Source organism: Drosophila persimilis, unplaced genomic scaffold, assembly GCF_003286085.1.
Source record: "Drosophila persimilis strain 14011-0111.01,24,50 unplaced genomic scaffold, DperRS2 tig00000431-arrow-pilon, whole genome shotgun sequence".
Taxonomy (NCBI): domain Eukaryota; kingdom Metazoa; phylum Arthropoda; class Insecta; order Diptera; family Drosophilidae; genus Drosophila; species Drosophila persimilis.
This window is the reverse complement of record NW_020825312.1, coordinates 6,013,541-6,040,412: the sequence shown is the minus strand read 5'-3', so window position 1 is coordinate 6,040,412 and position 26,872 is coordinate 6,013,541. Positions and strand designations below refer to the sequence as shown.

Genomic DNA, 26,872 nt, shown 5'->3' with positions numbered 1-26,872 from the left:
ATCTTATCTATGGTGGTACATATCTTTTTTGTTAGATTGTATAAAAAAGGTATCGCCTCCGATAATACTAGAAAGAAAACTTCTTTGAAGACTCTGTATCTGTGTTTTTTGCAATCCGATCAGATCGTTTGGAGGGTCTGTGGGAGGTAGCTGTAATGATTATCGGTTAAAAAATAATGTAATGTATTGTTAATGTATTTTATTAATTTAACCAACTCCGCTTCTTCCGTTCTCAAATAGAAATCGAATGATAAAATTTCGACACCATGAGTGACGACTGTATTTCGACAGTGGTCCTCGATTGCGGATCTGGCGTGTGCAAAGCCGGATTTTCCGGTGATCAAACGCCTCGAGTGGTTTTCCCCACGGTGGTCGGCACTCCCCGTCAGGGCCTGAAGATGAATATGGGCCTGCAGGACTCGTATGTGGGGCAACTGGCCTACACCAAGCGCGCTGTGCTGAAACTCAGCTATCCCGTTCAGCACGGCCTCGTCACCGACTGGGAAGGAGTGGAGAAGGTATGGAATCATGCACTCCACGAGATGCGCATCTCTGCCGCGGATTACCCAATCCTGCTGACAGAGGCGCCCAGGACGACCATGGCCCATCGCGAAAAGGCCACTCAAATCATGTTTGAAACTTTGGAAGTGCCGGCCATGTATGTGGCCAGCCAGCAAGTGCTGGCCCTATACGCTTCGGGTCGCTCCACAGGAATCGTTCTGGACGTTGGCGACGGGTACTCCCACGCCGTTCCAATTTACGAAGGCTATGCCCTGCCCCACGCCATTCAGGTTCTGGACTGGGCCGGGCGCGATATCACGGAGTACCTCATGAAGCTGCTAACGGAGCGGGGCTACTGCTACTCCTGCACCTGCCCGGCCGATCGCGAGATGGTGCGCGACGTGAAGGAGAAGCTATGCTTTGTGGCCAGGGACATTAAGAAGGAGTTGGAGGTGTTTAAAACCCAACCCGAGAAACCGTACACTCTGCCAGATGGACATGTCATTTCCATTGGCGCCCAGCGCATGCAGTGCCCCGAAGCACTGTTCGACCCCACCCTCATGGGCAAAGCTCCCGTCGGCCTGCACCAACTGCTCTACCAGTCCATTAATAAGTGCGACGAGGACATCCGGCGAGAGATGTTCGAAAACATCATGCTGTCGGGGGGCACCACGACGCTTCCTTACTTTGCCGAGCGCCTGGAGCGGGAGCTCTCCGAACTGGCTGGCTCCAACACGACGGTCAAGATTCTGGCGCCAGCCGATCGCCAGTTCGCTTCCTGGATGGGTGGCTCGATTCTCAGTTCTCTGCCCTCGTTCAAAATGATGTGGATATCCAAGGAGGAGTACGAGGAGGTTGGCCCCTCCATAGTCCACCGCAAGTGCTTCTGAGCGGCAATTACAATCCAAATTCTCGTATCCATTTAAAGACAAGACACTGATACACTGATATTACAAGCGCTGCATAGGCGGAATTAGGCATTGATTTTAATGATTTTTAATTCTCAAATAAAGTGAGAGTCATTCATACTTTGGTCGAACAAGTACTCCAATACCGTGCTATTTAAATGGTGATCTGTTGATTTCTTACAGACACAAGAGGCATAGACGGGTATGCCCTAATGGGTCGAACCATTCGAAAGCAATTCAGGATATCTCACAGAAACGACTAGTCCCTAGTATCTCAGGACCTCTTGATTATTTCCATGTGCTTCGAATTCAGTTTAGTGAAAGGGATTCTGAAAGAGATGCATAAGAGGGGGGCACACACCACAGATGAGCAGCTTGGGACTCCTCAAACGAGAATATCTGACATGTGGCATGTGGCATGCGGCAGGCGGCATACGTCATACGGCGTACAGTATATAGCAGGCAGCAGGCAGCACACAGTACGGGTATAGAGCATGTTGCATGTGGGTGTCACCGCCTGCGGCTGTTCTTAGCCGGGATTAAGACGCTTTTCAGAGAAAATTCATGCAAGTAGGCGGGGGCAGGAGCTGGATCTGGCCAAAGGGGGTTGTCGTAATCTTCTTCTGCTGTTGCACCAACAGCACCAACAGCGCCTACAACCCCCCACCCGCCTGTCTGCCGCCACTTGGCCGCTTAACTTTTTCCACTTGCATTTTGGCCCCGCTTACAGGATATTATGGCAGCGGAGCCCGCGCATGTTGTGTGTGTTGTAAAAAGTTTTTAATTTTTCTTTTCAAACATTTAACTAAAAGAGCAAGTGCGTCCCATCCCATGCCCTATTCCCCTCTCCAACCACTATTTGCACGCTGGGAAAAAAGGGGCAAGACGGGAAGAAGGAAAAAAGGGAACCAGGGAAAAAAAGAGAAAGAAAACGAGGCAAAGGATTCTCATTTTTCTTTCGGCTGCAGCAGCAGCAGCTTTTTGCCTCTTTGCCAGCTTCCTCATAGAAACCATAACTTTTGTACTGGCAAAATATCATACGCATAAAACAACATAACCCACACCCACACCCTCATATCCGGCGCCTGCGATTTTCTTACGATTTTCCTGCCGGTTTGTTTCTCTTTTAATGAAACAGTTGCTGCCTAGCGGCATTGTGACGATTATTATTATGATGGGGCATGCACAAGTTGCAGTTAAGGCTGCGTGTAAAATAATATTTAGATGGAGTGGAGAGCACTGGCAGATCCCAGACCCCAGACTCCAGGCTCAGTGCCAGGCCCAGTCCTTGGAGCTGCGCGTCCCCTGGCTTAATTAAATTTCGAGAGTACCAAAAATCCGTGTGAAGACCTCCAAGTGCCGGGGCACCAGTACCATAAATCCAATCCCCTGTCCCTTTAGTGGCACCATAGCAATTCAGCCACAGAATCAGCTTCATCCTCAGTTTCAGCTCCAGCTCCAGCTCCACCTCCAGATCCATCTCCATCTCCAGCTGCATCTCCGGCTTCATCAACGGTTGAGTTTCTGTGAAAATATCTTAAATTAATTGAGACTCGCCAGCCTCTGAGGGTCAGGTTTGCTTTAGCTGCTGACTGGCTTTGCTTTCGTCTCTGGTTTGGGGTTTTCGGGGAAGCCCTAGAACATTCTTCAGTTGCAGCCGGTTGACGAAATTAATTTCCCTTTGTTGAGGTCGGACGACTGTATTGAAGCAAACGACAGCTATTCCAGGCTTGTATCCACTATTAAGTATACAGGAATTTTGAGGTCGAAGCCTTTGAGTCGAGCAGCCACGTCTCATAATCCAGTCTGGAGCTTGCTGGCACTCCATTCCCCCCAGTTCCAAGGAGAACAGAGGCAACTCCTTTCTCCCCGCCACAATCCGAGCTGATTTTGGAGACAGTAATTCTGTTGAATTTCTATGAGTTCGAACTAATTGGCCTTCGATTGGGAAAGAGGAGAAGACCCAAGGAAATTGCTAGCCAAAACAAAAGCTAAGCAATATTTCAACAGTCTCAGAAGAGACTCTCGAAAGGACTCGCCCTAGTCGCTGATTCACTCCACACTCAATCGCTGATAGGCACTGACAAAGTACTCCAGGGATTCCGGCCAAGGACCAGGAATAAAACGCGCATGGCTCTGTCACTGGCAGAGGTCGAACTTTGTTCATAGTTTGGGCTGAAGAAATTTTCAAAGGAGTCCCATCTCCTGCCCCTCGCAGATGGCACTGCATTGGCAATCTTGAATGCAATAACACTTTCACTAGACGATCGGTTTCTACGACTGGTTTATTTCAGACATAGAGCGTACCTATTTGACCTTGAAGAATGAAGAATATGCTACAAGAATCACAGTACAGAAGAAAGCGAACCAAAGCAGAGTCAAAATAAGTGAAAGTTGTGGTTATTTGTTGGCCACATCGAAGTTATGTATGTCCAGGCACCCATTCTCGGAAACTCCATCATCCGCTTAGCTGGTCCTTTTGTGGTTTGTCATCTCTTCAAATCGTCGTAAAGGATCGCTACATCCTATAGCAGATTCTCGAAGTCCGAGATGCGAATCTTTCGTATGTGGAAAGCAAAACTATAATGTAAAGCCTTGGACGTTGACATGCAATGACTACATCTTTCAAGAGGCGATGCAATTACTGCACCATCAAGTGGCCCGTGTGACACCAGCAGAAGGCTGTTACGCGCGGATCCCTTTCTCCCGCCGAACCGACCGAGGGGCGCTGCCGGATGACGCGCGATGCGTTAACCAAACCGAACGCGAACATGCAGGAAATATAGCTGTTAGACTAATATGCCAGGAAAATTAGAACTAAAAATTACTAGAAGAACTAAGCATGCATTCATAATACAAATACCACTACAATTACTAATTACGAGCAAGGTATGTGAGTATTAGTAATTTAATAAGAGGAAGGAAATTAGTGGTGGATATGATCTGGTAGGTTCATGCAAGGAATAATTCGATCTGAAAAGTGGAAGAAAAAACGGTGTATAGTTTCTAGTGAATCTAATAGGAATCGTGAAGTTTATACCGCTGAACAGATCAGAACATCAGGACATGCTGCAGAATGAATTGTGGCCTTCAGCAGGAACAGGTCCCGCTGCACTGCCTCGGGATCCAAGTTATTCTCGCCTTGATTCATATAACAGATGCATGCCCGAGAATTGTTGTCTGCCCAGAGCAGCAACTCAAAGACGAAACGGTAGTGCTGCGACTTCCAGATAGTCGTTTGGTGATAGAGGGCCAATGTGACAGTAAGATCCTTCAGCTCGGCATACGCCCCAGATCATAGCGCTCCCACACGTCGAAGTAGTCGTGAAAGGCCAAGCCATCATTGGCTGCACTCCCGTCACGATGATTGACCGTAGAAATATCTGAAACAAACGGAATTTCTTAAATTTTCTTTATAAATTGTTGTTGAAGTGAAAAGTCTTACTAAGAACTATGAATGTATTGAAAGGAATTGATAAATGGCCGATAAATGGAATATGGCGTGGAATGTGGGAATGGAACTTCCAAATGGATAGCCATTAGAAGGGAAGTTGCAGTAATTGACTTAAAAAATCTCCGCCTCTAAATAACAATTGCAATAATATACATCAGTTTAGTTACTAAACGTTTTTAGACACTGAAGATTTTTTGGAGTTGGAGATTACATTTTTAAATTTTGTGTTATTTTTTAAAGGTAAAGTCAGTACTCTGACGCACCCAAAAGTTGGGAACACCACACCGTTGCCGGGCATGAGATAGAATAATGTGTCGGAGATCTAAATCAATTTGCTAATAACGTTGATGACAGCAATTGGTGGGTGTATCGATTGTGTATCGCAGCCCTTTCATTTCCGTGTATCTTCATTATGTTGCTCTCCAAAAAGGCAAACAAGCCCAGGCCCATTCTGTCCCTGGCCATCCTGGACAGGCTCCCGTCTCTCGTCTCCTGGGTCCACGGGCAACGTTGGCAGCTTTTATGATGACGTTCCAATGACGGAGGCTGGCTCCTCTGATGGACATGAAACTGTAATGGAATTCAATAAAAGCTGAGAGTGCAGAAACCGTTTGATACGGCATTCAATCGAAGAGAGGTTGCCCCTGCCTCTGGCCCTGGACCTGGCCTGGTCCTGGCCTGGACCTGGACCTGGCCCTGGACAGGGGTATTAAGTCTGGTTGGGCGTTTGGATGCTTCACTCCGCATCGAAGCTCATCAGCCGGACACTTCTCGGGCTCATTTGGTAATTTTCTGCAATATCGGCGAGTGGCCCTGGTCCTCGTCCGGGCATCCACGGACACGGACACGACCATGAGGCGAGCAAAACATTTAACATGCGGCAATATTTATTGCCATGTGACACATGAAGTCCTCACCAGCTAGCGGGCATATTCGCTAAGTGGAAGAGCGTCACAGGCGAGGACACTCGTGCGAGTAGGACTTGGCCAATGGTTAACCTAGTAGGTGACTGGCTTTATGTGGGACATTCAATCAAATAAAAGAGTAGCATGGACGGACGGCCGGTCGCTTTCTTAACTACGGTCTCCCCACGAGGCCCAGTGTAATGGTCACCCTAATTGACTTTGCTAAAACCAAGCCAAAACCAAGCCCAAATCAAGCCAAAATCAATCCAATTGCAGTCGAAGCAAATGAGAATTGTACGAGCAGTGCAGTGCTACATTCAGTCTACAGTCCGTCCCCATTCCCATTCCCAGCCCCATCCGCAAATCCTCCGCTATGGCGACACCAAATCGTTTCCGCTGCAGGCTGTCCGGCTAACGACTATATGGAGTGCCGACTATCTACCCAATCCGATTATCCACGCAGGTCACCGTGGATGCTGCCCAATGCTGCTCATATACAAAATCGAGCTGCCCCTCCAGCTATATCCCCTCTAAAGCCAGAGCCAGGAGTTGATGGATTGTCCAAGTTATTTGCCTGTTTGCTGCCAAACGGCATTGACTCGCCTCGCTCCGACTCTGCGATTAGCCCGGGTGCGAATGAGGCGATGCCCCTGGGTGCAGCTCCAGTGAGGCACTGGCACCGCACCGCGCTTTCCACTGCGTGAGGCAGCGTCCTCTGTGGGCCGCCGGATATTTGAGCCAGTCGAATGGGGAATGGACCACAGCCAGAGATGGAGTCATCACTTTTGTGGTTCACCACCTCCGGGATTGGCCGCTGATGAGTTAAGGGCATTTACCAGTCGGATCGGTCCGGGCCGGGCACCCAGCCAGTTCCACCCACCGCTTTCCTCATTTTTAACGGTCTTTTCGTAGCACCCATGGCACAGTCGTAGCATAGAGCAACTTGCTTTTATTGCATTTACTTTGGCAGAGTCATCCGATCTGCTGCCGTCACTGTCGCCGCTGCCGTTGCCGTAGCAGTTGCCGGGTGATGTCCAGCCCGGATGTCGTTTTCAATAAAGGCATTGGGGCTGGGCGTTAAGCTGTACAGTGTACACATATGTACGCATACTCGTACGCATACGAGTATGTGGATGACTCTGCTTGCCACTTTAATTAATTTCTTTAAGTTCATTAACGTTTGACTTGTTGGGACGAGCGACAGAGCAACAGAGAAGCAGAGCGTCAGACAGGGAATGGGTGGAGTGGAGATGCCAGATGGGAAATGGGGATGGGCCTGAAGCATGGGATATTGAAAGGTTCTCTCGCAACTTTGATGACATTGTCAGCCAGACAATTTCTTTTCTTTCCACCCCCAGTCGTTCAGTCGTTGAGTCGTTCGGTGCTTGCAGCCAGAAGGACATTTCTTTACTAGCGGAATGCCAGATTAAAGTCTTCGCCGGAAAGGAAACTTACCTTATCCATGGGAACCCATATTAAGCAAATGGGTTAAGGAGCTCTTATCTAGATAGTTGGAAAGCGCCAAGAACAAGAAAGGCTCCTGCAGTTAAAGTTCGTTTAAAAGTATGTTAAAAAAGAATGAATTCGGATCGGATATCTAATCATTCCCTAATTGGAGAAAAGGGAGTATAAAAAGAGTACCCCAAAGTCGGATTTCTCGAAGATTTCTTCTTTTGTGGGCCAGTGTTGTTGATAGCTTGGCAAGTGGTTCCCGAGCCACCCAACCATCGCCTCATCCTTAGTTCGTTCGCGTTCCTATTCATTTTTCAATGCCATCTGCCATCTGCCTCTGCCCCACCCGAGTCTTCTCTCCTTCTCTGACGTTTTACCGACGCCGACGCCTCTGGCGGGGTTCATTTTTTGGCAGCTCATGAATATTCATAGACATGAGCGGCCAAAGGACCGCGTGGCTATCTGAGCGAGTCAGACCTGAGCGGGGCAGAGGCTGCGGAAAGACTAACCCACAGAGTGGTCCAGTGGGTTGCCTTGAGTTCCTGATTCACGGAGAAGAGCTCTAGAGAGGCTTACATATTGATGTCCAAATGGTTTATTGACCGCGAAGACAGCAGGCGATAAAGTGGTTTTCAGGAGAGACAGAACTTCGATCAGCGACTGTTTGACGAATCTGCTTTGGCAAGCCATGCTTTGAAACCGATGAGGTTGCATCCTTTACGTGGGCTCCCTATTGTTTTTTTTCTGCTCTGGATCATTTGGTCCCGTCATCTCCTTTGGCTCGCTTGGATCCTTAGGCTTCTTAGAATCCTTGGGTTCCTTGGGCATGGCAAAGCGCTTGGTCCAGAAGCGAGCGACCTTGTCGTGCTCCTGGCGATTGGTCTTGTATTGGTCGGCAATGCACGTAACCAGCGGGTCATCTGCATTGCACTCGCCCAGTAGCAGCCAGATCGAGAGCAGCACCTTGGACACATTCATCACCGGTGACCAGCGCTCGTTCAGCACATCCAGACAGATGGCCCCCACGCTGTCCACGTTGCAGTGGTAGATGAAGGTCGTGAAGCGGATACGCGGCGGCCGGAAGGGATAGTTCAGGGGAAAGCGGATGTCCAGCTTGAAGTGGCCGCCCTCGTAGACGGAACCGGTGGGACCGATCACGGTGGCCGTCCAGTGGAGCAGCCTGTCCATGCACATATCGGCACTGCAGTTGGGCGGCGGATTCTTGCGGATCTCGTTCAGCTCCCGTCGCACCCGGAACGCACAGGTGCTGACCGGAGTGGCAGAGTCCGCCCCCACTGGGCTGCATCCCCTTTGTTGACCGCTGGTGCTGGGAACGTTGTCGTCGTCCAGAGTGTCCAGTGGGTCCATTGTGTCGCAGGAACACTCAACCACGGCTCGAGCACCTGCGGTTGTTTCTGTGCTTGCGGCTGTGGTTGAGGTTGCAGTTGCAGTTGCAGGTTCAGTATCAGTATCAGTTGAATTTGGCGTTGGCGTTGATGTTGGATTGGAATTTGGGGTCGAAGCTATGTCAGGTGTGGCTGTGATGCCCCGATGGGAAGACATGACGTCTGATGTAAGCCCAATCAATTCTAGTTTTTCTCTTAAATTTTGTTCATACTATTTCAAAAATGTTATGTGTCTACTATTTGAATAGAGAGCATATAGTTATTAACATATGTACACATATGTTTCATAGAGTTTTCCCTTCCCACCTGTCAGTAGCTTCGAGTCGTTGGACGTCAGGTAGGAAGCCCCAACAGGATCTGGACTCTCAAGCTGGCAGCTCGAACTCTATTCCAAGTCGCTGCTCCTCCTGGCCAGATATTTGTACAGACCGGAGACAGATGTGTATATGGTTGCCTGATTGGCAGTAATAAAGCTCCTTTTTTTTGCATATTGATATTTCACATTGAAATCCGTAGATCCTTTGATATCTATAGGTTTGGAAGAAGTATCCCTTCCCCCTCTCTTCACTCTCTTTTGTACATAATTTCCATTCGTTTAGCTCTGGAATTCAATTGGGTTTCGTATTTTTTCCGTTTTTGGTAAATTAGAAGGCCGGGACCGAGACCGGGACCGGGACCGAGACTGGGACCGGGCAGAGTAGATCTAAGGAAAGCGACACTCAATTTGCGAAATGCAATAAATTGAATGAAAAGTGTGAAAATGAAGAGGAGTCATCAACATCAGCGTCAGCGTCAACATCAGCATCAGCATCGGTGGCAAGAGCACTAACGACCAGGCGGAGAGGAGACGAGCGCTAAGAAAAGCCAGAAAATGTAAATGAAAGTTCAAGAAAATTTAATAATAAAAACATCAGCATAAAGTGAAACGCATAAAATCCAATGAAATGTAAAAGGGAGCCAACGGGCAGGCGCCTGCCTGACCTCCTCCGTTACGTGTCCTTGTGCTTGTCCTGCTTTAGTCCGGGTTCTCTCTACGTCCTGGTCCTGGTTCGGGTCTGGGTCCTTCTCCTGTTGCTGTGGATACGGAGTACGGATACGGATGCGAATGCTAGTCTCGTGTGTGTACAAAATAGCGTCGGGTAATCACATTGCGCTGCTCTGGCAGTGTCCTGCAACCGGCAGGATATGCTCAATTGAACATGTTGATTGCTGACAGAGAGAACCACCACCCAGCAACCAGCAACCAGCAGCAGCTAGCAGCCAGAACCACCTTCCATTTCCCTCCACTGCAAATGAGGAGTCAATTGAAAATCAAGTTACAGCTTGCTTTAATGGAATTAGTTCTCCAGAGCATCAACAGCATCAGCATCAGCACCAGAAGAAGGAGCAAGAGCAGGAGCAGCAGCAGGAGAAGCATCAGACGAGATGCAAAAGACGCCGAGGCGAGGGCAATACATCTGTGCAAAGCATTCCTGGCCCCGGCTTTATAATAAAACTCCGGAACTTCCACTTACTCACCTTTGTGGCAGCAACGGTGGCTTTGTGTTTGAGTGAGTGGGCGAGTCGAGTCAGTGAGTCGAGGGCTTGAGTGGGGCACACCTAGGCAAACACTTAGATGCAGCTCAATTGGAGCAAAGGAGCGTTGAAAAGTGTGTAAATGAAATTAGAGAGTTGCAGCTGCCACGCCCGCCCCAACGCCCAACCCAACGCCGACAACCTCTGAGAAGCACCGCCGCAACACGCACAATCCTTGGGAACGCCCTCCCCAACACCCCCAATCCGCTAACGCTGTTACGCAGCCCTCCAACTCAATATCGCAGAATCCACATCACCATAAACACAATTTTAGACCCCCTCCGCACAGTGTCCCTGATACGATTCAAGATAAGGCAGCAAATGGATACCCATGGTCCCACCATGTGGAAGTGAAACCTGTAGAGCATATACACTTTGCTAGCTTTAAACTGATCAAGTCTGTGTACCGATCTACTTACATACTCGTATAGCCTTCATTTTTGCCAACTGTTCAGGATCCAAGGAACCAGGATAGTACATATTTCCAGGCAGTTGACGGCATAATCTTACGATTATCCGAGCCACAGAATCTGCTCCAGCCTTTTTCGATTCACTTTCTCAAGTTAGTGCAACGATTAAAAGTTCTAAAAATTCGACTCAATTAAATAAATATATGTATATATTTATGAATAGCGTGACCATACAGTTGGTAGAGACTTTGTAAAATACTATAAGAATACCAATCAATTCGAGCTTGAGAGATTTCATTGATCTGGTAGCACTTCCGCCATCGCGGCTATCGATATACATTTGCAAATGTTTTTTACATTGTTACAATAGAAAGAGAAAGATGGCAAACATCCCTAAAAGGAGCTTCATCTTGGAGCAGCTTCGAAAATTGACGATCGACCCGACCAGTACCAGGACGTGGGTTCCGCATAATGCTTACGTGGAATTCCTGCACACGCAGGGGATATTATCCAAGACGAAGTCGTCATGACGGCATTCCGAGATGCTATTCAGGATGAGGAGAATGCTATTCTCTTCAAAGGAGCCACTGTGCTCGAAGTGGGCTGCGGCAGTGCCATTCTCTCCATGTGGGTGGCCAAGCAAGGAGCCGCTCGCGTCTTTGCCGTGGACGCTGGCGATGTGGCGCAGGCCGCGCGGCAGGTGGTGCGCGAAAATCACCTCGATCATGTGATTGAAGTTATGCAGGCCAACACTGAGGAGCTGGAGCTGCCCCCAGTCGATGTCATAATATCCAAGTGGATGGGGTAGGTGCAAGGGCCATTCAGGCACGGGTATTAAGTTTTAAGCTTATTTTGTTGCTCTGCAGGGCCTGTCTGCTGTATAGCACCACCCTGGACCAAGTTCTATATCTTCTTTCCGGAGAGAGCCAAGCTCTATCTCTCGATCGCTGACGACAAGAACAGCCTAAAGCCAAAGTATTTTTGGAAAAAATTCGAGGGGATGGATATGCATCGGGCTGCTCTCGCCGTGGAGCGTACAGCGAAGGTGACCGAAGTGCTGCCCGAGCAGATGATTTCCAATCCCGAAGAAATTTGGCAAATGGATTTGCGCACGCTCAAGCGTGAGGAGGTGTGCTTTACGTCAAACTTCCGAATTTTGTCGGAGCGAAGGGACATTGCCGACCTGTTTGTCATACATTTCGACTTTGCCTTTCCTGCCGGTACCAATGCGATGACCGTCAACACCAGTCCATGGCATATGACCACGCGATGGATGTAGACTGTCCTCCACGTCGACCAACATCTGCCAGTATACGCAGGCAATCATCTATCTGGCACTATCTCAATGTGGCGTACGGCCAAGGATCTGGACATCGACATTCACTGGAGCTTCTCCAACGAGCTGGTCAGCATTAAGAATCACCAGCAAAGCTTTCTTAACGCCGGCGCAGAAGTATGTTTCAATCGATCAGTTTATAATATAACCGTATCTATAAAGGAGCACAGGACCAGACCCAGGCTGATCCAATGACCAGGACCAGGCCCAGGCTGATCCAATGACCAGGACGAGATCCAGAAAGATCTTAGCTTAGGTCTAGTACCTGTTTAATCTTAAGTTATTTCTGACGAAGGCGCTAGTTTTTTGTATGCCTAAATATTAATCATACATTCATCAAGTTGTACAGAGGTTTTTTTTAATGTACATATTTATATGTTGGAGCTTCCTGGTATTTACCCGCCAGAGCTGACAATGACTGAATAAGTGCCAGCTTGAATGGTTCAGCGAATTGGTGCATGAATCATTGAATGAGCGCATGAAGGGCACTGCTATAAAGTGTAGCCAGCGGTACTCCACTGTCGACATCGCCATCGTCATGGCCATCGCCATCGTCGACATTCTGTCCCCTGTCTGTGGGCAGAACCGAGAGGCTGACGGGTGATTGGACGCCTGTGGTCCTGGCTCCCATGTGTGCGCCAGGCGATGGCACATGGCGTTGCCTTGTGCTGTGCTGTGTTGTGCAACTGCCTTTGTAGCTTAATTGAATTTAAGTGCGTCGCACAATATGCAATATTGCAAAATGATTCATCACATATATACATGTATCCCAATACCCATACCCTCCCACATCCACATCAGCATCCTCACATCCACTTTGCAGCGTGCTCTTGGCCGAGGCAAAGTGCATTTGACTTTGTTGCACGATTTGTCGCCGTACTCGAAGCGCTGGCGAACCATCCACCATCTGCCACTTGCCCAAAACGTCAACTTCAACGGAGGCTCTTGACTGCAACTACAACTGTAAGCGGGGTCTGAGCGGGGTGGGTCCCTGGTATTATGATGTGCGCAGCTCGACAAACTTTGTTACCCGCCGCAGGAATAGTTTTATTAATTGCCACTGGCGAAGATCCATCCCAGTCAGTGTCAGTCAGAGCCGTTTCTGCTGCTGCTCTTCCGGCTAGAGTCAGACAATGGAATAAAATGTGAAATGATTCACTTAAGTATTATGGGAGTGTTTTCGAGTGGAGTGAGTTGTACCCTGATTATAATCGTATGTTTCAGTAATTCTATAATTTAATTCAATTAACAAGGACATTTTATATATTTTATACATATTATAGGTTCGTCGAAGTCTAGACGATTCTGCAGAGAGTGCCAGCGATCCATACCAAGAAGGTACCAGAATATGTGCCCCAGTCTCGATCTGCTCTTCATCTCTGCAGCTGCCGCAGAAGTCATAATTTCAGTTCCTGCACCCTGGATATATCTTCTAGTAATCGGCACCAAATAATATTGGATACACACTAATTTCGTAGATCCTAAGTGAGAGTGAAGGCTTTCATGTGGCAATCGCAACCGCTGCCAGGGCTAGGTCTGTGCTCAATTTAAGGGCATCGGGAAATGACGCTTTAAAAAGTAAAAACCCCCGTTCCCCCGTTCAGTTGCAGCACATAAACAAACAGTGCCAAACAAACAACTCCGATGTACAGTCTCACCTTCCTGCGGCCTCGTCCAGCGCTCGTCCTCCGTTCTCCGCCCCGTAGGATGGCAAATAAAAAGCACTGAGCGAAAATCGATGCGCATAAAATAGTAGCCAACAAGTGAGTGAAACAAAACAAAACAGAACTCCACAAAAAAGATGGTCCATAGCGATGAAAGAAGAAAGAACGAGGGGGAACGTTGTGAGTTGCTGCGTACACCGCAACTCTACATTTATACCCGATACTAAGTCAGTATGGCTCTCCTCCGGCAGACGCCGCTAATATTAATCGACACGACAAAGAGTGCGTGCGAGAGAGACAGAAAATCAGTCTGAGCTGACGTCACGGGCGCTGCGTAGCCATTGCAAATTGATTTGTTTCCTTTGACTATAAAAATGATCTGATCTGATCCAGATTCCGCGACCTAATAGATATGATCATTATCTATGATTCTGCGTTTTTGGTTTTCTCATATCTTTAAAATTGTGGATGCCACAGATTTTCGTCCTTTGTGGGGGCGGAAGTGGGCGGGGCGAAGTTTTGAAATATTTTTGTAGCAGTGTCATATCACAAAAGTCTGGATCCAAAACATTGTTGCTCTAGCTCTTATAGTCTTTGAGCACTAGGCGCTAATAGGGACGGACAGACGGACGGACGGACGGACAGACGGACACACAGACATAGCGCAATCGACTCGGCTATTGATGCTGATCAAGAATATATATACTTTATGGGGTCGGAAACGATTCCTTCTGGACGTTACACACATCCATTTTCACCACAAATCTAATATACCCCAATACTCACTTTGAGTATCGGGTATAAAAAAGGAAAGAGGAAACAGGAAACTTGGACCAGTCGAGTCCACATTAGGACAGGGACAAAGGCAGGATCAGGACCAGAACTACGGCTGACCCCATCCTCCATTTCAACCAAATAGTACGAAACATGTCACACAACAAATGTACGACAAAAAGTTCTGGAGAGGAGGAAAAATTGTTTGGGCCGCTTTTGGCGACCAACGCAAACACTTTTCAATGTTGTTAGTGGCCATGTCGGGTGGATCCTCCCCGGACTAGTCTGGTCTGGTCTGGCTATGGTCTGGTCTGGGCCTGGTCTATCCTGGCTCTGGCTGGTGGCTATTCCTGCAGGTGTCGCCGCGCAGACTTGCAAACTATGCACATGGCGGTAAATACTCCGAACGCCACGTGGCCGATACCGCGTCCCCTTGTCGGCTTCCGTTGACCGACTACCAGGGACCAACACCCCACCGCAACACTCCCGATTGCTGCTGGGACTCCTTAAATTTACTGTCCTCAGGCATTTCATTTGCTGTCGCGGCCATTTGGGCGGTGGCAGTGGCAGTGATAGTGACAGTGGAAGGAGGGGCGATACGCTCCTGCTGCAAACATTTCCGAAATGTGAAAAAAACAAAGTGAAACAAACGTTTCCTTAGTTAACTGAATGCAGACCAGGGCGAGAGGAAGAGAGTTATGAATGCTCAGGGCTACAACTACTACTACTACTAGAGTAAAGGGATAACATTCCATGACAAACTCCATTCGAAGAGGTGGTCAAGAAATTAACGAGTATTTTTGTCCATTCTTTTGAAAGGAATTGTATGAGTCCTACATCATTTTAGATGAAATAACTATCACAACTCGTTCTATGTATATATTGGATTGGGTTTTAGCTTGTACATAAGTGCAAATCATGGATACATATCTGAAGAAATGTTTGAATATGCCGATGCTTTCCGCCGGTTCGGAACAACTCCTTCAGCTCCTACCACAGAGGACAGTGTGTTGCATTGCGATGTAACCAAGAGAGGAGCCACAGGCAGACCTCACTAAAAGGCGACACTAAAGCTTAAGCTTTAAGTTTGATAGAACGGAACAAGACTATTAGCGGAACATTCGATTTATTCGATTGCCAGCAGCGACGACAGCATCTGGAAAATGCAATTTGCAGCGCTCGCAGTTATCAAATAAGCCGAGGCTAATAATAAATTGAATCAACTTTAATTCTCATTTAATTCTGGCGGTACTTCTCTGGAGTACGACATTGCTCCGGTCTCTCGTGTCGGCTTTCCGCTCTTCGCTTTCCTCTATACCAGTGCGAGCTGCCAGCCTCAGTGGGTGGCTTCTGGTTGTAATCGTGGAGGGCAGGGCGCACATCATTTCACGCGGAAATCAAAGACGTTTCCTTATTTTTCTTTAGGTTAAATTGCAGGAAATTACTTTCCAGTGGCAGTTCCACTCCACCTCGTCTCCAGAGTATTTCTCATCTCTTTCAGCGCACTGCAATATCTAATATTAAACTCCGGACAGGTAAGCAGTAAGAGCCACAGCCACAGCCACTGCCAAAGAGCCAGAGACGAAGACGAAGACGGAGCATCCCTTGACCGCGGATATTGAGAGGAGTAGCAAAATCTTAACTGCTACTTATCGAGCTCAGAGCTCTTTCATTTTGGCGTCGTTGCCACGGAAATTCATCAAAATCATATAAACTTGTTCCCTGTTTGCTCTCTCTACCCATCCATCCCATCCCATCCCATCAGATCCACTCATCCACCCATTTATCCATCCTTCCACCCATAGACCCCCTGCTCGGCTCCTTCGTAAATCTCATCACAAATCGCGACTGCTTGTGCTTCTGCGGCTTTGTGGCACTGGCAGCATTGCGGTCTATCGTTGGCCAAAAACTTTGCATGGACCATCTGCATGTTTTCTTACACGGTTTTCCACGATAATCTGCTTGTTGTTGTTGTTGTTGTTGTTGTTGCTGTGGCTGTTGGTTGGGCTGCCAGTGGCACTTGAGCAATATTTGATTTTCTTCTTTGATGCCATTAGTTTTTCTTTCATTCGTTTTTCATACCCTTTTCAATTATGTTGTAATACTTTTGCTAGCAGTTTGTCAGCAACAGAGTGGTCTTCTTGTTTCCTGCTTAAGATTAGGATTATATATTTCAATCTGTTATTTCTGATATATTTTGTATCTATGCAGTTACCAATAGGCAAGCCATTTTCCGCAACATTGTAAACTATTTCTGTTGCTCCGGACGATGTTATTTTAGAGCATGACTTGAATGTGCAAATGGAATTCAGAAACAGTTTTTTCGTGGTGCTCTGATTCTGGTGGTGTCTCATGTTCGAATTTGAGAGCATGACAATGGGGAAATTCTTGTTTCGCAGCACTAATCAGTACTTTCGGATGAGCGGAATATTCAATATTAGTGTACTTAATGCCTCGACCTGTCTCTCGTTAGCTTTTCTTGTTTATGTTTTTTTTTCCGTCGTCCCTGAGCCGCCTTTACCTATTTGTCGTAGTCCGTAGCCCGTATCCCGGCGCTCTCCAAGATAAACTTTTGTAAATGAAATTGCAAAATATATTTCTTTTGCTACTGCTGCTGCTGGTGGGCCTGGGTCTGCTCCCGTGCCACCTTCGACTCTCTCTTTTCGTCCACTTGACAGCTCAAGCAGATAATGCGTTTTGCGACTGTTGCATTGCTCTGCCACCGAACGGAACGGAACGGATTCGAATAGAATGGGTTTTGAGTGGAATGGATTGAAATGGTTGGAGGTAGACGGTCAGGTCGAGGGCCTGTGAGTGGCATGGGTATGGGTCCCCTCCAGGTGCTTAGAAACCATTCGAGTAATCAAAGCTCGACTACTTACAATGCCAAACCAGTCAAGATAGCATCAGAAGCATCGCCACCCAAAGCAATCAGATGTCGGGCCCAGGGAGCACCTGGAAAAACAGTTGCGAGTAGAACTTATCCTCCTTCTCCTCCCCGATGTGTACTGTGAGTGGATAAGCAAAAACAATCACTAGTGGATGTGTGCTAGAGATGTGCAATGGGTCGTGACTCCAAAGGAAGTGATTGATCCGACGGATGGAAGGACAGACGTCAGCGTCCCTATCTACTGATGTGTGTCCAAGATGTCCAAGATTGCTGCAACGAAGCACAAAGAATCGTGACACCTGCCAAGCTCATATGATCCTACAGATGAGATACGTGACTTACTCTTTTTTTCGAATTATGCCCGTTTTATATTCATAAAAATTATGAGAACAAAACAGTCATTAGATGTTTATGACAGTTCAAGCGCAAGGAAGGGTCCATCAGGTGATAGTTGAATCGAACGCAGATAACTCAAAGTATTTTTTTTGCTGTTTCGGGTTTTAGCACAGCAGCAGAGGAAAAAATATTGGATCCTTAGAATCCTCCAGTAAACATTTTAATTCAGTAAATAATTCATTACTTCAAAAGTATTCCAATTCCGATACATGTACTTGATCTCTAGTGAAACATTTTTTTAGGAAAGTCGTGACACGACCTACCGGAAAGGCCAGAAAGGCCCACCCCCCACACATCTCGAACGCGTGCATGCCGGGTCGCATATGAAAAATGTTGGTATCATGCCCAACACACACGAAGAAAACGAGACATAGAAAGAGAGAGAGAGAGAGGGAGAAAGAATATGAAGTGGTAAGGAGAGAGAGCAATCTCAGTTGCATTTTAATTACCGAATCAAAAATCAGAGAAGCGGAAATACTTATGAATTTCTTATGAGTGTTCAGCAGAACGTCTCCTTCTGCAAGATAGCGCATCGCCCACGTCGCGACGTCGCAGTCGCTTTCGACGTTAACATCGAGGATAATTTCAAGCCAGTCGGTCCGCTGTGAGTCGCGGCGCTACTAATACCCAGTATTCAGTTAGTATACATGTACGTACACAGTATAGTAGTATCTATGTTTACTCGTACTAGTTTATACACTATATCGAAGCCGATTAGTGCCACATTGTTTCTTTCTGTATTTTTGTTGTTTTGTTGATTAGAGTGGGAAGGGACCGCTCAACTCTCTCAATTGTTCTTCCATTTGTTATCGGGGAAGATAGAGCGCTAGTTGCATATGTTCTAGTGTTACTTCTTGCATTCCATTTATTCCCATATCACCTGATGACCAATATTCTCTGTCCCTTAATCTTTTTTTGCAATTACGTTCTAAGTCTAGTTCTTTCCACAGATTTTAGTTTTAATCGACTCGGCAATTGATTCTGATCAAGAATATACACGAATCTAATATACCCCTATATTCTCTGAGTACCGGGTATAAAAATATGGAAAAAAGAGCAACAGCAATTTTGGCAAAAGTAGAAGCAAGTGTGAGAGCGAAGTGTAGGGCAGGAGCTGGGGGTCTCAGTTGTAATGGTGTTTCCAGTTTTCTATATTTCACCCCCTTTTGCTGGTTCGGGTTTCAGCACAGCAGCACAGAGGGAGAGGGCAGGTTAAAACGTATTGGATCCTTAGAATCCTCCAGTATACATTTTAATTCAGTAAATAATTTATTACTTCCAATACATTTATTCGCTGAGACTTGAGAGAGATTTGAGGCAGTGCGCGTTGGTGTCTATTGATGGCATTATGAACAAACAGTTTTGGCTTAGATTGGGATATCGCAGCTGCAGCAGAAAGCTCAGATTAGCTGCAAGAAATTACGTTTACGTAATTTGATTAGCAATACACAGGATTAAACTGATATTTGGAAGGAAATTAAAAAAAAAAACCTAGTTAAAGACTCTATTGGACCCTAGTAACAAAATCTTTCTGTAATCAATTTTAGCTTATGATTTGCCTTGCTTCGGACAATACAAAATTTAAAAGTTTAAATAATTAATTAACCAAATTTTAAGATTAAATATTTCATGGTTCTATGTCCAAAAAATTTGCCAATAACAAGAACAATTTATTATATTAATTTATTAATTTAAGACCTTTTTCAAACTGAAATTACACTAGCGAATTTTCTTCTAAATTGTGCAACATATCGGGTAAAATGATACGAGTATGTAGGCACTACTTAAGTTTTCAGTATATCGAGAGCTTCAGTATCGGATCTTTGACTTTCGTTAACTTTATATTCCAACCTCTGTCTCCATTGCAGCTGCACTCGCGAACACACATGCGGGCAGTCATACAAATTGGTTTAGCACACACATGCTGCAAATGCATCCATATTTGTGTGCATCTGTGTGTGTGCGTCTGTGTGGTGGTGGAAGGGGGGTGTTTGAGTGGGTGCATTCGGAAGAGTCGTCGGGACTCCTTCAACGTACAAATACGAAATGTGAGAGATGTTTAATTCAAGTGCGGGTGTTTTTTGGGCCAGCTTCTGTCTGGGTCTGGGTCTGGGTCTGTCTCTGGCTCTGTCTCTGTCTCTGGTTCTCGATCTGGTTCCGTCTCTGGGTCTGGGTCGAGGCCGACACTCCCTTGCGCCCCCAGATGTGGCTGCTCTCTTTCGTTTTGCGGCTGCTGTGGCTGCACTTCACTAAAAAATGATATACTACAGACGTTTCGTGTGTCTAGTCTGCTTGTGCTTCTGCCTCAGCAACATCTGTGAGACATTCACACTTATGGACATTAGAAGGAAACACCCATACACACATACATACATATGTACATATTTGGCTCAGTTATTGGTGCCGCGGCCTTTGTTGTTGGGTCGAGTCCTCCACTCGAAGCAGCCTAAGGAGCCGTGGCATTCTGGAGTGGAGTTTTGGATGAGCTTTGCCATTTTTTAGTGCAGTTCGAATGGAAGATTCTCCGAATGCGACATCTCTCAGTAGGCTCGCCCGTTATTTCCTTGTAAGCTGTGCCCAAAAATGCTGCAACACATTTTGGCAGCTGCAACACCACTTATGGACTCTTTTTGGCAGTGAATAAGTAGAATTTCATTCGAGTCGACGGCGTGTAAACATTTTGCCAGTACTCCTGTATATAAATTGTAGGTATATATACAGACATGTGTACATGCATATGTGTATACATATACGCATACATTTTTTTGTTGGAGAAAGCTGAAGAATTTTTGGCAGGATTTCCACCCGTTGGTAATTTGTCTGCTGCTGCTGCTACACATATTTGTGCTTAACAATTATTTATTTATGAGGTAAACATCATTCAGATGCAGCGACGGCGGCTTCTTTATGAATACATAAATGCCTGGGGTCCCCATGCCGCCGTGCCACATGCCACATGATGGCCGTTAGATTGGCTGGCTGGCCAAATGACCGTTGCAAATTTGATTGCATTTACATATGCAGATCCTCGGTGAAAGGCAGGCAGTTGGCGGGGGACAGGTGGCTGTGGGCAGGGGGCAGGGGGCAGGGGGCAGGTCGGAGAGCTGTACACTTTGTGATTGCCACAAAGCCGTCGTCATTATTTTCATGCTTACCCAATGGCTTAACCTCGCGGATGCGGAAGCGGATGGCCATGCGGGTGGGGCCCATCAATAATTTTCGGTCCCAGATCACATGAAACATTTTCATATGTGGAACAGTGCGTTCCAACGATTGGAGAGTTTCTGAACTCAAAAAATAAATAAGCTTAGCCGATCATTGCTCAAAATCCAATCTACAATTATAGTATGTAAGTACATGTATAGAGTGGAGAGATTTCCATCGGACCTCTGATTTGGTCGCGTAATCGTGTGTGGGCTTGGACTTTTTTTGTTTGGCTGCCTGGGATAATTAGTTCGGAAACTGTTGCAGCATCAGTGCAACGGATCTCACATCTCATAATGCCAGCTTTATGCCCCGTCCGCCTGCCTCTGGCCCTTGGCCCAGTTGGGTTCTGGAGGGGGAACTTGGGCCATTGTTTGGCTTCTGCTCATTTGGTTTTGGCTTATTGGAATGGCGAATTGGCAATTTGCTGCACTTGCCGCGCGTAACGACTGAATATTGAATATGAAGCGATTGCTTGGCGGCTTCCCCTGGCACGTCTATAAATATTTGATGCCACACAAGGATACACGGATACAGAAACGGAGATACAGATACAAGTACACATACAGAGATGGAAATACAGATACTCGCAGAAGGAGAAAAATGTGTGTAATTGTGCACTACTCATATGCGATATGGTCTGTTCTGTTCTGTGCTCTGCTGTTCTGCTGTTCTGTTCTGTACTGGTGGTCCTCGGCTCGTAAGGGGAGAGATTTCATACGAGCATCGCCTAAATTCAGAAATTCATTGCTCCAGTGTCCCCTCCTTTACCAGAGCCCTTTTCAGAGTCTGATTATATGCCCATCCCGTGCTGGAACGAGAGCCAGAGCCAGAGACAGAGTCAGAGCCAGAGCCAGAGCCGCCTCCTATCCATGTTTTATTCAGCGGAGTGGGCTTTGGAGTCGGTTATTGTGTATCGCAATATTCTTATTTAGTTTCATTGTGCTTTCCTCAGATACGAGCATCCACCACAAGAGGCATAAATATTTGAGCACCTTTATTCCATTTCTTACTGCCTGAATAAAGCCACAGGCAAATATTTGAAATTGAATCAAGTATGAGTGTGAGCAAGGATTAGGAATTGGATTAGACCCAACGAGATCTGCTCCATAGCGAATCCAGGCGAATCATCCCATCATCCCGTAAGCCCATCGAGGGTGTACAAAGGCATGCAAGGCCGATATATCGTGCGCTCCGACCACAAAAGAAAAGCTACTCAGAAATACTTTATTTTATTTTCTTTGTGCTCTTGACAGTCGAAATAATTGGCAGACATGACTTAATACCAAACTACATATTGTTCCTACTCATTCGAATTCGGACCAGGAAATACGAATTGTACGTCATGTTGAAAGATACTCCTACTAGTGCTCGTACTCGAGATGGGATAAGTACGCGATTCTATGAAAGTATAGTCCCATAACTTAACCCTGTCGAACTCGAGGCTAAGATCAAGTTGTTTTTGTGCATCTCATCGTGTGGGCCCCATCAAAATCTCGAAACTTTCGACGATGCTTTGGCCCATAAAGATTCCAGAGCACAGGAACAGGCACAGGCGCAGGCATCTTTTGCCTAGACAACCATTCCCCTAACGAGATGTCTTTGAGGATGGAAAACGGTTGCCTGCCACGGGATCATTAAACGTGGCCGAAATGTCGACGTGTGAGTGGAAGAGTGGGAGAGTGGGCGAGTGGGGGGAGGCTGTTGGGAACGGGAATGGGAAAGGTTGAGAAAATGCGTTTTCCAAAAATGCCGACCGACTCATAAAATGCAATGTTGGAATAAAAACAAATTCACGCGGGTGCGACAAACCAAATGACAAGCACATTAAGTCCACACACAGATACACAGATACTCAGATACACGCCCACCTATGCGTATGCGTATGCCAACCTATTCTCATGCACACACAACACACACATGCAAACACAAGATACACTGACAGGTAGTCAGCCGGAGCGGAGAGAGTGGAGTGGGCTCCACGTCTGTGTCTGTATTCGTAACTTTTGCAATGATTTCGCCATTAGATTTTATTTGCACTTTCGTTGACATTTTGCGCAGCCCAAACACACACAAAAACAAGAAAGGACGCCCAAATTCCGTGCCGACGCTGGGGATGCCCTTGCAAATCCATAGTTTATGTTTCAGAAATAGTATACAATGTTTAAGCTTTTGGGGTTTGCTTCGATTATCTCCAGAAACGAATATTGCACCTGATCGATGTAGTCATCTGATCATGGAGGATCTGCGTAGGATGCAGCCTGCATCTGTAAGAAACAGATCGATGATTAAAATTCTTCTATATCCTATTTACGAGTGACGGGCTTTTTAGCAATTATCTTGAAGGCAAAAAATTGCCCAAAGAGCTAATTAAGGCCATTGTCAAATAAACATTTTAGGCCGAGGGATATCGACTCGGATATCAGGTATTCTGATTATAAATATATTATCCATATACGTATGTATGTAGGTGTTGCCACGTTCTTTATGCCTATTTGCGCGACAATAGCCCTCTGTAAGGGCATAAGCAGGCAGCACAAAGGGGCAGGCAGAGTGAGTAAAAGTGCCAGCAGGGTGGTAGTTGGGTGGGGTTGGGTCGGTGGCAACCACCACCATGTTGCCTCTGGTGCATAGCGTTTTAAAGCGACTACAAAATCTCCAAAGCACACTTGAGTTAAATCCAAGGAATATGCTCCACGTTGGACAGGTGGGGAGGACACTCTCACAGACGAGCGCACAGCCGGAGCCAACCACGTCGAAGGATGTTGACGAGCACGAGGCACTCAAGCGGGACCGTGGGCGGTGCGGAGCAGCGCGGGAGCATGGCAAGCAGCATCAACAGAAGCTGTGCCATTACCACAGATAGACAGATGGAGATACATTCAGCAACCACATATGACACTTGTTAACCCAGCAACAACAGGCAGGAGTATGAGTGGGAGTAGGAGTGGGAGCAGCAGCAAGGGGGGAGGATGATGACGAGTGGAGACGCTTCTTGAGATACTTGTAGGATTGAGGGGTTGAGGACTCGTATCTGTGGGACAGTGGGACCATTACACATAGACTTGGCTAGTTCAAGACAATTCTCGTCAGCGTTTCGGACATTGTAAGAGCATGCGAACGGGGACAGAGATGAAGAGGGAGTGGGAGAGGGAGAGGAAGACAGAGAGTACACACACATGCATATATGTATGTATATATGTACATACGCACACCAATAAAAAGAAACGAAACGATGGGACATTTGGAATCCTCATTGCAACGAAAGTGATTTTAATAATAAATGAAATTTTCCCCTCCTCTTGTTTTCCACCTCCTTCGAGAGCAGGAGAGCAGTAGGACAGGCGAGATGTTCGGGCCAGGAGCTCCGAGAGATGTCGAGAGTACATACATATGTATGTATGTCGATATTGTTGTGGCCAACTATCCGCCATCCGCTAGCCGAAATGTTTTCAGGCCTCGCCATCTTTTAGGACCCTTAGGTGGTCCCAGCAGCTGTTTCAGCTTCGGCCTCAGCATCAGCAGAATCATCACAGAGATGCCATCAAAATATTGAATAGTTTTCGGCTGGAACGTGTACGGGGGAATTTGTTAGGCCTGAAAGATGATTCAGCCGGAATCCCAACGAAGTTGCGAGTCTAAAAGCAGTGCACAATACTCTGCCCAGAAAAATTTCAGAAATTCTTGGCTTTAAGTCCAGTACTCAGATCCCAACAAATTTTTGCCGAGCAAAGTCAGTAATGATATTTGTTTGGAACCGTACTGCGTCCTGTATAAATATTCTGTATATTTCGTCGCGGAACAGGCGGTATGTTAAAAATAGAGGGAACCAGGCGAGCAAGCCGGCTGCAAAAAGTGTTATTATGCGCGATGAAAATAATTTATCCATCATATCGATAAAAGACAAAAGTTATCCATCTTATATTAAGACAATAAAGCCTACTATTTCGCTGAGAATCACTAATTATCGGCCCTATCGTATGAAATCCATCACACTGAGCGCTGAGAAAGCTGTGCTGGTGAACGCGCCCCCAATGAAGAGTCTTTTTAAGGCAGTCAAATGAGGGAAGATTTTACGGGAATTATAATTGATTAATTTGATCTACATTAAAGATAAAAAACATTTCGATTAAATTGACCGTAGAACATGCGCACCTGGTCACAATCTGCTGTCAACAACATACATATATGGCTTTTTTGCTAGCAAAATTGTATTCCGATCTGAGTACTAGTCTGTACAAAGAATCAGGTAGGCCAAAAAGTTTTTCTTTTGTCTTGTTTGGAATAAATTGAATCGGACTCGGAGAAAAAGGAGGCGTCGAAGTGGCAGTCTGGGAAGTCAAGGGAAAAACAACATACACAGGCGGACACCATAGGCAGTAGCTACAGACAGAACAATTTAGTTTTAACACTAAAACAGTTACTCTTAGTAAACAAAATTTGGAGTTTATCAACGATGTCTGAGCGCAGGGACAATCTTTACAGGGCAAAATTGGCTGACCAGGCCAAACGTTACGCGGACATGGCAGAGGCCATGAAGAAGACCGTTAAGATGGGCGAAGAGCTGACTGTGGAGGAGCGCCACCTGCTCTCGGCGGCATTCAAGAACCAGATTGGTAAGCTGCGCTCTTCGTGGCGCGTCGTAAACTCGATCCAAAGGAAGGAGGAGGCCGCCGGGAACGTGGAGAACCTGGCCGCTATCCGTACCTACCGTGAGCAGTTGGAGAACGAGCTCGGTGACGTCTGTATGAGCGTACTAGACTTGGTCCACACACATCTGGTGCTTGAAGACACTGACAACGAGAACAAAGTATTCTACAGCAAGATGCAGGCTGACTACTGTCGCTACTTGGCCGAGTTCACCACCGGCCCGGAACTCAAGGAGGCGTCAAAGAAGGCGCAGGCCTCCTACAATAGAGCCTGGCAACTGGCAACGGATCTGCCTCCCACACACCCCTTGCGCCTGGGTCTGGCCCTGAACTTCTCGGTGTTCCACTACGAGATCATGCACTCAATCGAGCAGGCCATCGCCCTCGCAAGGTCCGCTTTCGATAGTGCCCTTGGCGACCTGGATAAACTGAGCGAAGAAAACTACAAAGACTCGACACTCATCATGCAGCTGCTCCGCGACAACCTCACACTATGGATGGCCGCCAAGCAAAGTAAGCCACTGCCTTCATTTCAACCTTGTTGAGTATTTTAACTAACGATCTCAAAAATGTTCGCGACAGCAGTAAGGAACATTGACGATGATGGCGCGCCTGAGAACCAGAATTAGCAGGGACAGCTGGATAAATAGGATAAGTATTGATTTAAGTAGACTCTCCCGACACTTCTTTGAAACACTACAGACAATAAACAATGTGACAGCCCCAAATTACGGATGCAGTTTGAAGGTAAGGCATAGCAATTCCTTTATTTAATTATTATACTAACAAGTTGACACCACACCCGCGCAGGGGATGACGATTGAGGGAAAAGAATCACAAGAGCAAAAAAACACGGAAGAGAACCATAACAGAGATCTTTGGAGGATTACCATCCCCCAACAACAGACACTGGTTTAAGGTTTTGCCTCCCGCCTCCCAAGACCTGCAAAAACATCGGCCGCAGTTGTTATTAATAAATATAATAAATAGACCACATAGACCATGTAGCTTGAGAGACATGAAGTAGGAAGAGTATGGATCGAGAAGGTGCCGATTACTGGTTGTAGTAGCATACCATGATCCGAGATGATCTGAAGTAGAGTTGACAGAGCAAGAGAGAACAATAATAACAATTTGGAAAGGTTTTTAAAAATACAAATAATGTTAAGGATGAGGTGCAACTCATGGCAGCTCCGTCGGAATGGCTTTAAAGACTTTTAGAACATTTGCTTACAGAAATATCCCTATCCCATTCCATCATTCAGACATCACTTACCAATCTGTCAATTTTTACCCACATTACTCATTCGCCCCCGTGGAATCCAGTTCCATTCATCCAATTACTCGA

At 46.6% G+C, this 26,872-nt stretch overlaps 4 protein-coding genes and 1 long non-coding RNA gene across 6 annotated transcripts; 3 read left to right on the top strand and 2 right to left on the bottom strand.

Moving 5' to 3' along the window:
* The first annotated feature begins 245 nt into the window (after positions 1 to 245).
* On the top strand, positions 246 to 1,546 carry LOC6597037 (actin). Its single transcript, XM_002022093.2, has one exon. The coding sequence runs from the start codon at positions 267 to 269 to the stop codon at positions 1,389 to 1,391; it is 1,125 nt and encodes a 374-aa protein (XP_002022129.1). The 5' UTR covers positions 246 to 266; the 3' UTR covers positions 1,392 to 1,546.
* Positions 1,547 to 7,799: 6,253 nt separating this feature from the next.
* Positions 7,800 to 8,951, bottom strand: LOC6597038 (ubiquitin-conjugating enzyme E2 D2). The gene is made up of 2 exons (XM_026989810.1): positions 8,933 to 8,951; positions 7,800 to 8,862 (listed from the first exon to the last, which is right to left on the bottom strand). Exon 2 carries the CDS (start codon positions 8,781 to 8,783, stop codon positions 7,938 to 7,940), a length of 846 nt encoding a protein of 281 aa, XP_026845611.1. The 5' UTR covers positions 8,784 to 8,862; positions 8,933 to 8,951; the 3' UTR covers positions 7,800 to 7,937.
* An 897-nt stretch (positions 8,952 to 9,848) lies between these two features.
* On the bottom strand, positions 9,849 to 10,729 carry LOC113566034. The gene is made up of 3 exons (XR_003408905.1): positions 10,621 to 10,729; positions 10,145 to 10,558; positions 9,849 to 9,912 (listed from the first exon to the last, which is right to left on the bottom strand). It is a non-coding gene; the product is annotated as an uncharacterized LOC113566034 (long non-coding RNA).
* Positions 10,730 to 11,002: 273 nt separating this feature from the next.
* On the top strand, positions 11,003 to 11,994 carry LOC6597039 (protein arginine N-methyltransferase 1). Its single transcript, XM_026989825.1, has 2 exons — positions 11,003 to 11,415; positions 11,478 to 11,994. The coding sequence occupies exons 1-2, from the start codon at positions 11,138 to 11,140 to the stop codon at positions 11,560 to 11,562; spliced, it is 363 nt and encodes a 120-aa protein (XP_026845626.1). The 5' UTR covers positions 11,003 to 11,137; the 3' UTR covers positions 11,563 to 11,994.
* A 13,225-nt stretch (positions 11,995 to 25,219) lies between these two features.
* LOC6596969 (14-3-3 protein epsilon) lies at positions 25,220 to 26,523 on the top strand. 2 transcript variants are annotated; one of them, XM_002022097.2, is made up of 3 exons: positions 25,220 to 26,037; positions 26,107 to 26,271; positions 26,335 to 26,523. In XM_002022097.2, the coding sequence occupies exons 1-2, from the start codon at positions 25,332 to 25,334 to the stop codon at positions 26,151 to 26,153; spliced, it is 753 nt and encodes a 250-aa protein (XP_002022133.1). In that variant the 5' UTR covers positions 25,220 to 25,331; the 3' UTR covers positions 26,154 to 26,271; positions 26,335 to 26,523. The 2 variants fall into 2 exon arrangements, with proteins under 2 accessions (XP_002022133.1, XP_026845527.1); XM_026989726.1 differs by having other exon boundaries at positions 25,271 to 26,037; positions 26,110 to 26,271.
* Positions 26,524 to 26,872: the final 349 nt, after the last annotated feature.